Source organism: Phoenix dactylifera, unplaced genomic scaffold (genome assembly GCF_009389715.1).
Source record: "Phoenix dactylifera cultivar Barhee BC4 unplaced genomic scaffold, palm_55x_up_171113_PBpolish2nd_filt_p 000284F, whole genome shotgun sequence".
NCBI classification, from domain to species: domain Eukaryota; kingdom Viridiplantae; phylum Streptophyta; class Magnoliopsida; order Arecales; family Arecaceae; genus Phoenix; species Phoenix dactylifera.
In genome coordinates this window covers 463,172-481,974 of record NW_024067768.1, presented here as the reverse complement: position 1 = coordinate 481,974, position 18,803 = coordinate 463,172, and the positions used below count along the sequence as shown (strand labels likewise).

General features: G+C 37.1%; 1 protein-coding gene across 1 annotated transcript; it reads right to left on the bottom strand.

Annotated features, from left to right (window-relative positions):
• Nucleotides 1-703: 703 nt before the first annotated feature.
• On the bottom strand, nt 704-6,349 carry LOC103714424. Its single transcript, XM_008801665.4, has 4 exons — nt 5,671-6,349; nt 3,467-3,619; nt 2,457-3,149; nt 704-2,117 (listed from the first exon to the last, which is right to left on the bottom strand). Exons 1-4 carry the CDS (start codon nt 5,983-5,985, stop codon nt 1,041-1,043), a joined length of 2,238 nt encoding a protein of 745 aa, XP_008799887.2. The 5' UTR covers nt 5,986-6,349; the 3' UTR covers nt 704-1,040.
• Between the last annotated feature and the right edge of the window lie 12,454 nt (nt 6,350-18,803).

Sequence of the window (18,803 nt, the reverse complement as noted above, 5' to 3'; positions counted from 1 at the left end):
CTCCTAACTCTGAGCAGCAAATGCCCAGCAATCTTGTGGGCCATGTCACAATCCTCCATTTGCCCCCTCTATGTCAACTACAGAGGAATTGGAGAAAGGGAAGACATGAATAGAAGGGTGACAGGGGAACTTCCGATGCTCCGTTAGAGTCCTGAAGTCAGCTCCTCCGCGGTGGTTAGGGGAATGGGTCGAGTAGAGAGCAAAGGCATTAACGGGCCGAATCTAGGCCCAAAAGATTATATTTTCCAAATATGCGGAACGGCAAATTCTGCAGGCTATATTTGCAATAATTTAACATTGAAAGTTCTGCAGGCTGGTCGGCAAAATCTAAGTATGCAAATTCTTTTAACAATCGATTTCAAGTCGTAAATGCATTGAAAGGCTTGATTGAGATGATAATGAGATATCAGAAAATTACATCTTATGTAACTAATATTAATCATAAATGAGATTGGTAATTTAGCATCATATTTAATTTAGCGATACGGAAAGCAAATGATTTGAAGCAACTTCCCATATAAAGCCGCATATTTAACAAACCTATCTGGGGGCATTTGATGGAGAGCATTACAGCTTTTTGCTTATAGATGGGCATTTCGGCTAGCAAAACCAGTTTGGAAGCTCCATCCACAAGACAATATCGATCTGTTTATAACTCAAGGTCTGAACAAACTTTAAGTTCCATGCAGTATCGGTAAAAAAATTTAAGAAATAGCAGCTCGTAAAACCGGCAAACGATAAGTCCATCCATTAAGGATATTTACATGCCACTATGCAGTTTATCAGGCACTTGGATAAGTCCAGACAACTAAAAACCACTTTACAAAATGAGGGCTGCAGATGACATATAACAAGAGCATAAAAATCAGCTAAAATCAATGCAAGAAAAAGAAACATAGAAAAGATAGGACCACTCTTTGATGGGCATCGTTGCTTTAGCCCATCCATCTCAAATAGACAGCAGCTACCTATAATGTAACACACTTAATCCAAGTTAAAGGAAAGGACAGCCAGCCCTACACCAAGTAACTCTCCATTCTCTATACGACAACTGCTGGTGTTAGGTTAAATGCTGCTATCGGATCCAATGGCCACGAAAACTCAGGGACTGTCTCCGTTGCTGCTAGTGGCAGCACCGCTGCACTCACCTCCTTGAATGGCTCTGTGTAATGGAGCTCAATCTGGAGTCGGTGATGGAGAGGTGTCGAAGACATCAGCCCCTTCTTAATATCAGCCTGCAGTTCCCTAATTGGGATTGCGGCTAAGAAGCTCTTGATGTACTCCTTGCAGGACTCTTTCCCCCTGCAGACAAGCTCCCCCTCCGAAAATTCATTTCCACTATGCTGCTCTTGCGTCAAACCATCCGCACCACCAGCTCCTGTGGCCTCACTATTAGCAGTCTTCTTCTCGCCAGAAAGTTTGTGAATTGTTGTGCTTTCATCAAACTTCAGAATGTAAGCCTGGTCACACCCTTCATAAAGCCTCTCACCAAGTGTGTCTACTATATAATAGGCATCATGTTCAACTTTGAGAACAAAAAAGTGATCATTCCAGCTCACAATATAGAGGTGAGGACTTCCATCAGTCGGAAAATCTGGTCCACCTTGGTTGATCTCGTCCCAGATGTTGTCGAAAGACATGGCACCATTCAGGAAGTCAAAGCCACTGTTATCATCACTGCCTTCAGGGTGAAAGAACCCAATGAAAGACTTCCTTGGAACAACAGAAAGTGGGCGGATCTCCGCCTGAAGAACTGTTTCAAGATCAAAATGCTTGTCAGGGAAGCGCTCCCGGTATGTTTGGTTCTCACAGAGGTTCCTCCACTCACGAGAACCTTCTCGAATAAGGCTGTCAAACTGAGACTTGATAGGCATCATATCTCGGTTTCTTTGAAACCAATCTGCAATGACAGCAACTAGAGCTGTGCATGCACTTTCACCAGAAGCTCGCTCGCTCCTCTGGTCAATCGATGCAAAGAAGACCTGGGTGGAAAGCTTCATGTGACCATCACGGCTCACTAGGTCCTTTGACTCCCAGCTGCCTACCACAAAACTGTCATCACCAAAATCAGAAACTGATGAGCGATTTGTAGCACCATCTTCGTCCACCTTTTGTCTCTGCAAACAAAATCAACCAAGAGACTTAAAATTCCTCCTCGCTACTTCCTATCTATTTATGAACAAGAAAAAACAAATAAATTGTGACGAATCCATAAAACAATGAATACCCACATTCAACAACCTTCTCTATACCTAAAAGCAATCTAAGAGGCCACCTATTAACATTCTTATAACTCAAAAAGATGTTAAAAGGACAGTTTCCGCATTAAGAAGAAACATAGCATAGCAAATCCGAGATCAAAGAACAACAATGAGTTCAGCTAAACATGTCCTACTTCTGTCCCATAGAGAGATTATGACAAGGCAATAACAAAATATAGCAGCAAAGAAGCATACCACCACAGAGAGAGATTCATCAGAAGAGCTCAGCAGCCGACGGTCATAGTCAATGTCATCTCCTCCCTCTTCTCCATTGGTTTTCTTTAATAGTGGCTCGCCTTTGGCCTTAGGAGATCTAAAACTTAGCTTCCTCTTTTTCCATGGGAGGATACTCCTTTTTGAAGTCTGCAACATAGATTGTTCAGGAACAGGTGATGCCGTCTCCTCCACATGTGAGTAGCCCACATCAGATCTTCGATGACTATAGTAGACCCAGTCCTCGTATTCCCCATCTGTCCTCGCATCACAGTACAACGAACCCCCAACACAGTTAGCAGATGCCAATGTGCCATAACTGAACGACTTCCTAATACTAGAATCCTCTTTCCCATCTTCCAGTTCTCCTTCATCAAGATCATCATCAACAGAGTCCGTGTCAAATGGGTATGTTTTTTCTGCATCGTCACTCCTCGCAGAGCACTTGCCTTCACTACCTTCATCATCCCGGCATGCCTTTTTAGACTTCCGGGTTGACACAAACTCTGTAAGAATTTTCACCTTTCTCAATCCCGCTTTAAGAGCAGAAAGCTCATCTTTCTCTGAAGAGAGAGCATCTCCAGATGAAGGGGACAATGGAGCAGGCACTATTGGCCTCTGCACCATCTCTGGCAATTCCTGGGATGTTCTCAATTCCAATAAGCCAAGAACCAGCTGGAACATGAATAGCTTCCCAAGTCAGAAAACTATGATTTCAGTGGAGACAAAATTTTGAAACCTCAGATCAAAACTGGGAACTAAATACACATATAATAAAATCAACAATGTATTAAAATGATAGTACAATTATGCTACAGAGTACCGGAATGATCACCATAACTATATTAAGCAGCATTAGCCTTCTTGTAGTAAACTAACTGGGAATCATATGAGCAATCTTGTTCAGGAAAATACAAGAAGAATGCTCAAGAAATATCATTATGTCGTACCATGCAATAAGGTATCACAGCATAATAAATAAATTGACGTACACGAAGTGATGGAGGAGACCCAGTAGCAACACCAGGCAGCAACAATGGAAGGTTCAACTCAATCCCTCCTTCAGCTGAAGTTGTGAACTCTGCCAGATTGAATGAAGCCATTCCAAGAATAGATGCCTTGTTTTTCGATCCTTGGTTCAAACCCTAAAACCCAAGAAAAACGAGGTCAATACGATATATAAACAAGATATGCATGCAACACAGACACACTCACACAAAAGGGCCAAACGATGAGACAATGAGCACATTTGTAATACAAAAATCAGCAATTAGCATGTTTCCCTCTAAGGCCCTGTTTAGGAAGTTCCTGACAGATCCAGCAGGATCATCCTGGAAGAGAGCAGGAGAAAGGAAGGGAAGAGGAATGAGACCAGGAAAGTGAGAGGAAGAGGGAGAAGGAGAAGGAGAGGATAGGTGATTGCAAGTGCCTGTCCCCGCAGGGAAAAAGAGAAAAAAGAATTCAAGAGGACTTTTTCATTTTAATCCCACTGTGATAAACCCTGGTGACCCCTACATTCTCTCTCTCCCTCTCTCATGCCCTCCTCTCCCACCCCAATGGTATTTTCATGATGATCCAGCAGGATGCAGTGGGAGTTTCAAAAAAGGCCCTAAGTTGATAAAATGATTTCAAAGCCCAAGATGAACTTAAACAATGTTATTCAAAAGATTCATTTTTCAGCGAACAATTTGAACTTTAATGTCTCAATTCAATCATAGAACTCAAGGTTTGAAATACCAGGAATAAATGCTAATTATTTTTTGGTTATTTTATTACTTTCTTGCAACATATCTTCAGTTCATTTGTAATTTAGTCATGACTTATTCCATTGCAGTTTTTTAAGTTATCTTGTTTTATGGATAGTGATAACAAGATGAAAAGGATGAAATGTTTTTGTGAAGAAAAAATGTTTAGAAACTATGATTGTAGAAGTTGCTTAAATAAAGTAAGTTTCCTATGTTTCAGTTAGGGTGAATGAGAAGGTCCTTCAAAGGGAAAAGGTGATGACCATGTGCAGGCATCAACTTAGGTGAACTTGTGCATTTATGAATTTGCGCATGACTGGCCACGCATCCCACAAATCACATTCATGGAACCTGCAGGAGGCCAGTTGAGTGCTATCCATGGCGCATGCACAGATTTTGGAAGGCTGGCTACAAAATAATGATCTTCAGTGATAGTCCTTTTTACATTTACAAAAGATTTTATAGCTGGTTATTGTTGTTTAGCAATAAGACTAATGAATCCCTGAAAAGCCCGAATTACAATTTCCAAATTAAGAAGAAAATTCCAGCCCTATGATCTTTCCCACAATGTCATGATGTAATTTCTATTTTTAGGCTCCCTTTCTTTAAATACCCAAACCTCTATTAAATATAAAAAGGCTCAAAATTTTTGGGGGAGGGGGGATTCTCAACCAAGGACAGAATCGTGTTTCTAAAACTAAACAACATTTAACAAAATAAAAATTCTAACACTTTAACCTCTTGGTCCGAACTCTAGATTATGCATCAAGATAAAAATTTAGATACTTTATAAGGACTTGCAATCATAAGTGCCAAAAAAAGGCTTAAATGAAGGGGCAAAATTCATAAAAGATAAAATTAGAAACCTTTTTTCCCGTTGATAATCCAAAGAATATCCATATTGGAGAAGAGGAGGCATCTAAAAGAAAAACTTTTCAATCAACAAAATTTTTGATGGATGGAAGATTGATGCCAATAAAAGGGAGAGTAAGATTGAAAAATCAATCATCTTCTCAAGCACATCAAACAGAAAAAATACCAAAGAAATACATGCCAAGATAAATATTCATGCAAGGACAGAAAAGATCATTGACCTTGCAAATAAAAACCCTAACTTCCAGCTGTAAGATGTCATTTGTATTAAATATTTAAATGTACCAAAAAGATGGAGAGAGAGAGAGAGAGAGAGAGAGAGCATTAGCTGTCACAAATTGGTCAAAAAAATCAGATAGAAAATCTCTAACATATAATGAAAAATGTGCATATAGGTTGCAGCAAAAAAAAAGCCAACTATACTACTCAAAATAGAAAAAAACATGCATCTAAGGAGAAGCTAAACCTCCTTAATAGAAAGACAAATTACAAAGAAAACAAAAACAAGAGAACTGAAAACGAGTAAAATATAACAAAGAATTCAATTGAAACATCAAAGGGCTAAAATTAGTACTCACATTGAAGACGGCGAACGCGATCTCCCACGGATGGAAGGAGTTCTCCCTGTGGACCGTGAGGGAGCACACACTCTCGAACTCCTCGTCCCACTCCACCGACCCATCTCTCACCTCCTCCTCCCTCGTGCAGTTCCTCTTCATCGTCCGCCGCAGCTTGCTCAGCGCCGCCTTCGGTCCCTTCCACCGCACCTCCGCCGTCACCCTCTCCGCCGCCTCCGCCTCCACCCCTTCCATCCGCCGCAACACCAGCCGCACCTGGAACTTCTTGGACATCAGCGGAGGCCACGGGCGCCACCTCATCATCCTCGCCACCATCCCCGCCGGAAGCTTGAACCCTCCTCCTCCTCCGCCGCCCAAAAACTCCAAAACTCCACCAAAACGAGCCCCGTAACCTCGAGCAAATCCGCGTCTTCGCAGCAAAGTCGGCAAAGAAACCCGGAAACTGGTGCAGATCGCTCGCCGGAAGGGGATTTGGGGGAGAAGATCTGGGGAAAGACCGGCGAAGACGGGAAGAAGAAGGGGGAAACGCGAGGGAGACGCGGATATACCGGGAAGGCGATACGCATTTACACAGTAAGTTTACAAAAAAGAAAAGAAAAAAAGAGAACAATAAAACGAGAGAGAAAGGGCGTTGGAGATCTCCGAAACCACGGCCGGTTTTATCTTCTCGTTTTCTCCTTTTTCGGATCTTCCTTTTATCTTATCTCCTATTTAACCAAAGGGTAATGGCTGAGCTAAGAGCAGTGAGGCCAACCTGGGTACCTTTGCAATTACTAAAATGACCCTAAATTGAAACTATTAATTATTATAGAGGCTCGGATTCCTGAAATGTCGAGGGGCGCATTTCAGGAAACGGGTGAATTTCTTAAAGGGGTCCTCAATTCGATGGAGGACTTCCATTGGGGATTATGATCCAACGGTTCATATTGAACTGATGACGTGGGGAGATAAGGATGGGAAGTGGGGTAATTTGGTAAAAGAAGTAAATCCACAATACGCGCAACCTGATTTAGTAAAACAAATCATCCGGATATCAGAAATTATTGGATACCATTAAATACTTGGAGGATATGACCAAAAACGGTTGGCCTTGGAGCAACAAAGTTATTAACACGGGATATGTTTTGTATTTGGCATTAAAACATTTCCAAAAATATTCAAAAAAATGATCATCAACAATTCATAGAGCCGTAGTAGACTTAAAGCTACCAAATTAATTATCCACGAACTATCTTTAGTTTGTTTTAAGATAGAAGTAACAAAAAAAAAAGGAATTTCTATGGGAACATGATAAATTATTATTTATTGATGAGATAAGCGATGGAGGAGGTTTGTTGGGCATGCTTCATTCGTTGTACATGGTTAAATAGCACTAGGGAATTACAATTGCATGAAAAAAAGTTAGAGATACACTTTACAATTACAAATTCAATATATGCTTACAACAAAATGATTATAGGAGACAATTAGTGGCACGGCAAATATTATTTCCAATGGCATCAAGCATGGCCCACAAGTGTGGTTCAAGCTTAAAAAAAATTATAATTAGGGATGGCAGCCGGACGGTTTTTTTTGAGTATCTGACCCATCTCGAACCTTAATAGGATTCATTTAGCAAAATTTTATAGGACACGTGATGAATTTCTCCTTTTTTGATGGGATGGTTTGAAACTTTTGGGCAAATTCGAATTTCCAATGGGTTCGGATAATAGAATTTTAAACGGATTCGGATACGGGTAGAGCAAATTATGCGGGTACCTAATCTGCTACCATTCCTAGGTATAATGAGCCATTATTCGAATAATCCAACTAGATGCAACTTATAGTTAAGTAATAAATTTTTGTTCGTCTTTTTTTTTTTTTTTTTTGCTTTCTTGGTAGAAGAGACCCTATAGATAATGGTCTACACACTATGATGTATTCCTCTCCCATATAATCCTAAGTCCTAAACCTCACAAAATCTTATGAAAATGGAATTTGAAGTAGAGGACTCGTGGTATATCTATTAAAAACTTTACCAACTTGGCCATTCATACCACTTACTTGGACATGATATTGAGATTATGCCAAGTTAAATAACTTGGAATTAGCCTATAGGATTTAACTATGCACCATTATTAATCGAAATATTTTGAAAGTAGAAAAGCCCTAATAAGAAGCAAAAGTTTTCTTTGAATGTGAATTTTGTGGCTAAATCCTTGTGACTACATAGTAGGAGATTAATAATGATGGTAGCATTATACCACTACCACATCTCATCATGCGAGCATAGATTTTGGCAATAGAGAACACTTAATCTACATGAATATAATAACGAAGCACACTATTATAACCCAATAAAGTAGAACAAATACAACATACATACAATATGGAAACCTTCTTGTAGACTACATAAATTAATTTTAGAAAAATATTTGGTCATTATTTATACTTCATAAATAGATTCTAAAAAGTATTTGGTGTCATATTGTATTTTAGAAAGAAAAAGTATGGTATAGAATCAATAAAATATTAGTTTATGGAATAAAATTGAGTTTACATGTATTAAAACAATGGAATAGATTTAGCTGCATAAGATATTAGTAGAGGCATCATTAAAATATACTTTTTAGATGGATTATACTAGCACATATTTAACATATGTAAGTTGTAATATAAATTTAAATTAATATTATTGCATATATAATCAATTTTTATTTGTTAGGAAAATTGTAATTTTTTGTCCATTTATAAGATAAATTTAAGTTTATTTTTTTTTAATCATCTTAAGAAACGCTCAAAAAGTGTTAATAGTTTCTATGCTTTTAGATCATTAGTACATTGAGAATAGAACAAAGAGATAAAAATATCCTAAAACTTCTAATATAGTTTTCATCAATGTTTCATGAAAATAATTATATATTTTTTTGGCTTAGAGAGGATATTATCAAAATATCAAAAATTAATAGATGCAATATTGTAATAAGATATCTTGGGAAATAACTAGCTTTTTAGAAACTGTGAAGAAAAAGTTAATATAGGATATGTTTTTCATTTGTATTAGAAAACTTCCAAGATTGTTTGAACTTAATGATCCATCAACAATTCATATATTTTGTCTACAAAAGACACTATATCTTGTTGTTTCTTTATTTTAGAATAGAACGAAGCACAAGATGAGGTATCTAAAAAGTGGGAAAGTACATTGGTGGTGATTATACTAAAAATGAAAAGAGACATGAATGGATAAATAGCTAATTTCCATATTTCAGAATATGCTAAATAAATTAAGTGCTATTACTGAATAAGAAGAGTTTATGATAATACATTAGATCGAGGAGATTTCATGGGCATGCATTATGTTCTATGAGTGATTGACTAGCAGTAGACAATTACAATCACATATAAGATGAGAGATCATTTGCAATAACACTTTTGCAAAAAGAAATGATAAATTACTTTATTGGTACAATTACAAAATGTGTTTCTATCAAAAACAGTCACACAAGGTGATAATTTGCATGGAAAGCTTGATTTGCAATGTTATCAAAGCATGGCTGATGTATTTAGGTTAAGTTCAAATAAAATACAATTAGCCGTAGTTTAAATAGTCCAAATAACTGCAATTTATAATTGATTTGTAGGTGTTTATTCATGCTTTTATTTTTGATAGAAGAGATCCATAGGCAACAAATTGCATAATGGGGGTAGTTCTCCCCGAGATATCTTTAACCCTCCAAAACCTAATGAAGGCAATATATGAACCTAAGTCTCTTGGTACAACAACCAAAGACATCACCAGCTTGACTATTTATACCAATTATAGAAACATAGTTTTATGGTGGCATCAAATTAAATAATCAAGTCCTAGGCTATCGGACCTAATTATCGACCACTTTTTTACCCAAATATTAAGAAAATAAAAAAAGCCTAGATGCGAAAAAGAACATGGATATGCCTATCAAAAATATAAAGGAAACTTAGAAATATTTAATTTAATAAAGAAGACTTGAAAATTTACATGTATAGAAATTTTGTGTCCAAATTGTTGTAATCTTATATTGATAAAATGTTATAAACATAATATTATGTCCCACTATGAGGTTTTAGCAATCTACATGCATATATTATTGAAAAGGACATTGTTGTAATAAGAAAAAGGCAGCATATTTGTTGTATATATCACATTGATCATAGTAGAGATTTCCTCTCGATTATATAAAGTGATTTTGATAAACAATTAAAATTTATTATTTTTCATAAATCATAAAATAAATGTGATATTAAATTAAGATTGATTTAGATATTTATTTGGTGGGTGTCATGGAATCAAAAACATGTTAGCTTATACACTAGAATTGAACTTTAAGTCTTTCCATGTTCGCAGACATTAAGAAAACATGATAATTTAGCTACGAAGATGTTAGTTGAGCCATACTTGAAATACTAAATTCTAATTGATTATACTAGTTATGTAGTTAACATATAAACTATAAGATAAACTAAAACTAATTTTTTTATCATATGTGTGTGTGTGTGTGTGTGTGTGTGTGTGTGTGTGTGTGTTTTATATGATAGAATAGGAAATGATTTTCTTCAATTTGTTCAACTTGAAGCTCTTAAAAGAATAATGAAAAATAAGAGAATTTCAAAAGTAGGGTGTTAGATCCTCTTTTGCTTCATTAATTATTTGATAGAGATTATAATGCCTCTATTTATATTAGTGAGGTATGCCAAATAAAATCTAGGTCATATTACTCTTCTAGTTGGAAGAGGTCTACAACTTTCTACAATAGTTATCACTAGTAAAAATAATCATAAGAAAAGCTAAAAAAATTTTAGAGATAGATTTTGACTTGTATGTCAACTTTGTATGCTGCTATTTTGCCTAATTTTTCTTGGATTATGAGATATTCTTAATCGAAGTTTTTTCTAGAAAAAATAATTTAATTTGCTAGATATATTTTATAACCCAAAAAATAATATTTGCCCTCAATCGCTAGGTACACCAAACCCTTTAAGGATGGGCTAGCATTTTATATCTCAAAAAATTACCTAGAATAAAAGGGGCAACTCAAACAAATGTTGTACATGCAACTAATAGTCTATGAAAGTTTACGATTGGAATCGAGCCTTGGATATGGTAGATCTTGCATCAAAACCATATCTAGACCTACTCGACATAGTCAAGGTGGTCTACAATGAGTTTGATATTCTTCTTTGATCAATTTTGATATTATATATTTATGACTTTTCAATTTGTTACGAAAAATAAAATATTTTCATCCATTTGTATGGAAATTATATGTCTATAGTATTTTTCCAATACTTGAAAAAATTTAAAAAGTGCTCAAAGTAGCGTAACTTAATACCAAATTGAAAGATAGCATTAAACTTATGTTACCATTAACTGAGATACTAATGAAATTCAATAAAAACTAGTTCTCTAGTGATTTCTTGATGGATATTTAAGATTTTCTTCTGCATATTTTTCAATATTCTTATTTGTTTCAGGTCAACGGTTCTTATTTGCTGATTTCAGTACCTTTCTTAGCCAACATTTTATTCTATTAATGTTTCTTATATCAATTTCCCCTTATGGCAATTATTTGTCAACAACTAGAACCCGTAACATTTTTTAAAAAATAGTTAATAGAGTATTTTCTTGTTATTACTTAAAATTTTTAAAATTATCTAAAATCAAAGATCCATCATTTATCTTTATAATTTTATAAGATAAGTTATTATTTTAAGATAAATTAGTAAAGTAATATAAGATAATTGATAATAAGAAGTACTTTGATTCTAGTGTGAAAGAAAAGCTAGACTACAATTTCAGTTTAAACCAAATTACAAGCTTGGTAATGCATCATTCTTGCTCAGAAAAGGATGCATAAAGAGGCAAAAATTTGGTAAAAATACACCCAATAAATAACAAGGTATTATAAAAAGGATGGTAAAGAATTGAAAACTAGATATGGGAGGTTGTGGGGGAAGATTACAAAAAATTATTAAGATATTAACAAGAGGAATGATGATTCAATGCAAACCGGATGCAAACAAACATGAATAAATTTTAGGAAACAAGGGAGAGAAAGAGTGAAGGGATTTTTTTTTCAACCTATTGAACTCTAAGACCTTCTCTTTGGTTTTCATTGAACTAAACTTGAGACTACCATTACCATCTTACCATCTTTTGTGTGTGTGTGTGTGTATTGCAAATGCTTATAGAAAAAGATTGTATTGTCGAGTTTGTTTGTTTGAAATTTAATGCCTGAGATTTAATAATGCAAAAAGTCTCTTAAAAATTTAATAGATAACAAAGCAAATTCCTCATTGCAGTTTGCTGGAAAAGTGGTTCTCTCTAATCACCGCAGGGAACAAACATGATTTATAAAAAGCATGCATGAGAAAAACAAGTATAAGTCAAACATGGTGGAAAGTAATTAATGCAAGTTATATAGCCTATCCTCTTTATATTTATAAATTTTTATATACTACATGTATGCAGTATATATTTGTACTTGGATTATCGTGTATTACGTGATGGCCTGGGATTGGCAAATGTATTCCAAGGCTGCTGTCCCATGTATGGCACAGATCCTGTTTCATCATAGGTCATCATGCAAAACATGAATGGCCATGGATGATGGCGGGGACCTCTCTAGGCTAGGGGACCAGAGAGAACACTTTGTATGGTTTAGGGTTCGGGTTGCATATTTTGCACGAACAAACGATTCATGTTTCTTTACGACATCAAACGTTGGATCGTGAAATAATCACTTTATAATCTATAAAAAAGAAAAAATTTTGAATGCTCTAAAATCTATGCAAGATGCGATGCAATAATTGATGTTGTGAACGAAGTTAAATCATTCTTTCGTGCAAGAAAGATAAGACCCGAACGATAAATTAGGGCCATTTATGGGTGGTCTATGCATCCTAATGTCAACTCGGAAGCAGTTCTTTTAAAAGTAAACTACAATAATGGAGGCCAGCTTAATAATCCTCATCACATCCCAGAAGTCTTCATTACTTGGATTGCATATTTGAAAGAAAATAAAAGAAAGGCAAACACTTTCGACGTGCGGGTGTTGACATAAGGGACGAGACTGCACATGCCTTAGTGGTGACGTTTAACTTGAGATATTGCTTTGGAATGGCCTACAAGTCATCTACAGCGATGGCCATTTACTTTGCTTGAAATCTACGATCTTTGTTAGTTGTATTAAAGTAACTAAACCATTGTTGTATTTGAAATTAGCAATAGACAACAGTAATACCTCTTTATAATTTTAATAGAATTGGCAGAGATTTGCCGATAGAGATAGCAACGGTCATTCATCGAACATCACCGAAGAGTTCATGCTGTTTTCAAAAGCTTGGGTTTCTTTCAATCACATTCAATCATACCTTTGATCTTCGCAGTATTCATGATCGCCGGTCATCGTATTCCCATTGACTTATCCTACATAACATGTACAAGAGGCTTTACCACCTCAATCCATTGACACCCTCTACATAATTGATGTGTCAATGTCTTCTAGAATGAAGTAGTAAGTCCATTGTCTCTACTATTTTTATCAAGGAATATATATTGCAGTCCTTAATCTTCCGTCATCTTAGCCATGCAAAGCATGACATTCAACTAGTCCTTTCCTTCCACACATAAACTACTCTTGTTTAGGAGCATGACATATAGTTTTGTAAGATTAAGCAAGCATGAGCTCATCGAACAACAACGTAAAAAGAAGATATAAAATAGTAAATAAAAAAATAATTTTGACAAGGTTGCAATTCTAATCCCCACCTCGTAGCATCATGTAATTAATGGCCTTTGGACCACCAGGGCAATGATTCTGGCCATCTTACAAATGGATGGATGCCTTGGGATATTGGTTTATGCTCTGCTGTCGATCATGTAGACGGTACAACGACAGGTGGAATGAGGTGGAGCCATTTATTTTTTCCAACCACCATATCTCTGTATCTTTACAACAAAGAAAAATCAGAGATGAGGGCAGGTAAGTAGTCTTTCTATGCGTTGTTTTCTACCAGATTTACTTGTTAAATTGAACCACGTCACGTGAGTTAGGTCCCCCATGCCACGGGTGACGGTTCCCACCAACAAACAATTTTGGAATCATTCTTTTTTTTTTTTCGTTCTTTTTTTTGGATGCCGGAGTGCTTAGGTACTAAATAGTAATATATACATTGTGCCTGTAGATACGGCATGAGGCATGCAGGAATCAGAATCTTCGGCATGTTTTGCACCACAAAGGATTAATGTATAACCATAAATAGCTGCCACAGAAGGTATATACATTGTGCTTGTAAGTACGGCATAGGGCATGCAGGAATTAGAATCTTGGGCATGTTTTGCACCACAGAGGATTGTACAACTAATGAATAGCTGCCACATCATCCATTTTGTACATGGGTGGATGATGTGATAGCTATCCAGACCTATACAACATTTTGTGGCACGAAACACGTCTGACCTTGATATACAAAACTCATGAATGCTTTAGCATGCAGTTTATAGGACTTCATGTTAAATGGAGAATAACGCTGTCACCTTGACCTGCATGTAGATTTAGCACCAATTTCACTATAAACTTAAACTTATTTTGAATATAGATGTGCAGTACGGAGGATCCGAACCTAGCATGCAAAGCTCATGAAAGCTTTAGTGTGCAATTCATAGGATTGCATGCTAAGTGGAGAATAACGTTGTCAACTTTACCTGCATGTAGATTTAGCAATAGCACTAGTTCCATTATGAATACAAACTTATTTTGAATATAGATGTTGTTGATGCCCAAATACCATATTTTGATTATCTGAAGGGATAGAGGGCACAGATCAATCCGTTCAATCCACGATGGTGGAAGATGGGGGACTAATCTATCATAGAGAGTCGTGAATAGGGAAGAGAACATTAGACTGTAGTCGGGCGTCCTTCGATGCTTAAGTTAGATAATGTGCTTTGAAATAATAGCGAGAAATAGCAAAAGAAGATATAATGAAAAGCATTAGTTCCTGGACCATTAGGCTTTGAGTGTATGGCCTAGAGTGCAGGCATGGGAGATCAACTCATTAATTATTTCAATACCTACATCCTTACCAAATCTCAAAAAGAACAATTACACGTTTTTAATATCAAAATAGAGAATCAAACTCATTAATTGTTGGAAGAGTTCAGCTCCCTTCCAATTTTAAAATTTATCATGAAAGAACTTCATAAGTATTGAAGTGTCCAATACGTATTTGACTCATATTTATATCCAACATGAATTTTTGAAGCTAGATTTGAGTGTTCAGATAAATTGAATGAAAATAAGAGTTGTAATTGATATCTTACCAGATGTGAGGTTATCTAGCTCTTCGATTGTCATGAGGAAACACCTTCTCATCTTCCATGGATGTAGTTACAATAATAGAGGAGCTCAATCCCATGATGTTTAGATAAACTTAGCAGAGGTTGTAAGGAACTAATCTTTTCTATATTTGACAGAGATATAAGAAGCAAATCTTTATCCAATTTCTTTTTTTTTTTGAGAACCAGGACAATCTATTAGAGCTATTTATCTTAAACGTATTCTTTTACAGCAATTTCAGTAGTACGAGGTTTCATGATGCCCATATCAAGCACCAGCTGGCTTGTCACCAGATCTAATGCCAAATATTGTGCTTCTGAAACATTGCGTCCACTGAAATCAACACCAAGAATAATGACTATAATGGATTATTTTGCTTTGTTCTAGCCTTTTCAACACCCAAACAATATCAAAGTCTCAATAGTCAAAGTCAAGCGTGAGACAGGTATAATAGCCCAGTCCTTGAGCTTGTAGGCTAGCCCGAAGAGGCTAGGCCTAAGCCCATCGGGCATGCCCTGTTGCACACGATGGAGGAGAAGACTCCTGATGTCACGACCCCCGCCCCGTTCCCGGCGGGCCGCCGCGACGGTCCTAGGGTGCGGGTAGGCATAAGGCCACCAGCCACCGCGTAGAACCCTACTACCTATCAATCATCAATGAATCTTGAAAAATTTGGCATGATGCATGCACAAAATGATCACTTTTCCTATAGTGACCTGTCAGGATTATCTCAATACATACAACACACTACCTGTCAGAGCAGCAATCACATAATCCGTCACATAATGAACCTGGACAATATATATCAATACATTATCTCAGGCATATAACTCATATGTATAAAAATCTGGTTCCCATTCCATCCATGGTCAAACCCATATCCACAACAGGATCTATGAATGTAACTATACAATATATACAACAGAAGGTTTATAATACACCAAAAGGGTATAAACCTCTATCTACATTATACTATACTATACTATGGAGCGGCACAGTAAGCAGACAATCTCTAACCCTGCTCCTCTCTATACAATACCTGCCCTGCAATCAAAAACACCAAACTGGGGAGTGAGTATATGAATACTCAGTGAGTGGAGTAGAGAGTACTATGCACGTGAGACAGAATATAATCATGGCTCGAGATGAAATCTCAAGATCAATAACAACATGAACATGAACTCAACATAGAGAATATGGAATAAATCATCAATATCACCACAGTCAATATCAACTCATCTGAAGCGTATATGGAATAATCAAGCAAATATATATGCTACTCATGAATATGCTCAACAGATCATAATGCTGGAACATACAAATCAGGTGTCAATATGCTGAAATCATCACTAGACAGCTGTCGGGAGGTGGGTTTTACGCCCCAGGCGAACCAGCAACAACTCCTTACTGTCACATGCATATGTAGGATAAGACACCACACTAATCATGTAAATGCCGGCCAGTATCCAGAACAGAAATCCATCTCACATCTACATACTAAACGGCACCTCGCGGGAATTCTACATCCGCGGAAAGCCATACTGCACCTCGCGGGGTCTTACTATGCCCGGCGGCAAGCAGAATATAAGTCGTAGGACCGGCCGATCCTACGCCTAGGGCCGTGTCCCCCCTAGGAAGGGACTGGGCTCCGCCCACCCAGAAGGCTACTATGTGCACAAAGGCCGATGTTCAACCCCATCGACTATAGGTGTCCTGCAGATACTGCCAAGCCATGCATAAATGCCATAATGCACCCTCCCAATACTCTACTAAAAAGGAGTATAATCAAGATTACCACTCACTCGATCATGACCCAATCATAAACTAACATCAGGGTTAGGAGTGAGGGTCAAGGAAGTGCAATGCAACTCAATATACCATGAGAAGGGCTCTACAAGTCTTTGAAATAGAGGAAATGAAATCAACTTACAAAAGAAGTCATTTCACAATTCAGATCCAATTTCATTACTCATAAAGGAGTATAATCAAGCTACGACTCACAAGTCTTTAAAATAGAGGAAATGAAATCAATTTACAAAAGAAATCATTTCACAATTCGGAATCAATTTGATTACTCATCAACCCCTCGTAATTTCTCTCAATGTTCCCTCAAATGCATGTACAGAATAATCAAGCATGGAGAATCAAGATTATAGAGGTATCTACTACAATATCAATCAATATGCTCAAGTGGAATCAATTCACACTTGGCGACATTCATGAAAATGAATTAAGGATGCTCATGGTGCAAAGTACATGACTCCCACTCACCTGCCAATCCGGCACGGCCTCGATACGCCTTTAGAATTCTACAGCAGGCAGTGGGGAACTTCTTCCTCTCGTTCCCTAGCTTCTTGCCCAACTGTGACATGCATTTACCATACATTTAGTCTTGTATCAAGGTCATAATCTACGTGCCAATTATAATATAGGGAACTTTAATTGATTCAACTCCCCCGTTCCCTAAATCTTTTCTTTTCTTTCTCTTTTTCTTTTTCTATTAATTAACTCATCATTTATGTGTATTAGGGACTCCCTTGCACGAGTACAAGGTCTCCCTTAGCCTAATCTAGGCTTAATACCCTATTATGGCATGAAATCCTTTATTTTCCACCCGGATGAACAGTAACCCGAACTGACAGTGGGTTACTTCATCCCGGTTTTGATCCACTTTCAGGACTCCAAATTTGATGAAATTTTTACCTAACATTCTACACTCATAGAGGATTCCAAAGAGATAACATGCATCATCATCGGAGGCCGTTTGACCCCCTAAATAATTCGCCGAAGTTGGGACTTCGACACAGTTTTTCCGTAGTGCCGGAAAAATTTGTTAAAATCCGATTCTTCCTCTTTTAACCACCTCTACAACCCTTATCCGACCCCTCTAGACTATATCCACCCTTTATATAGCCTAATGTCATCAAAAGACTAGATAGGGACGGATATTTACCTTTTTCTTTTTGGAAATCGAGGTCTTTGCGTAGAGGGGAAGGAGATCTACGATTTTCCCTTCAGCTGGAAGTGCAACCGGGATCCCCCTCCTCCTCGAATCCCCTTCCTCTTCTTCTTTCTTCTTCTTCTTCTTCTCCTTTTCTTTCCTTCTTTTCCTCCACGCCTGAGAACCCCCTCTCTGTGACTCTCTCTCGGTTTCATTCCCGTGAGCCACCAACCACCCCATTTAAATCACATCAAAGCACTATTCACCTTTGTTTAATATTATTAAATTCCCATTTTGCCCCTAACACTTCAACATATCTACAACTATGCCATTATCTTTTGATTCCTTCCAATTTTACCCCTTATATCAATTTTAAAGGACTATTCTATCCCTTTTTATATAAAAAAAAATTTTGGGGTTATTACATCCTCCCCTCCTTATATAAAATTCGTCCTCGAATTTAAAAGAGTAAATTACCTGATTACTCAAAGAGGTGAGGGTATTTGCTCTTCATACTTTGCTCCGACTCCCAAGTGCATTCTTCAACATTGTGCCGGTGCCATTGGACCTTTACCATACATATTTCCTTATTTCTCAGCTTCCTGATCTGAGTATCAAGAATAGCGACAGGAAGTTCTTCATAAGAAAGATCTTCTTCTACTATAACTTCCTGCACTGATAGCACATGAGATGGATCCGGCACATACTTCCGGAGCATAGATATGTGGAATACTGGATGCACATGGCTGAGGTTTGGAGGCAGTGCTAATCTGTAAGATACATTGCCAACTTTATCTAATATTTCAAAGGGGCCAATGTATCTGGGACTAAGC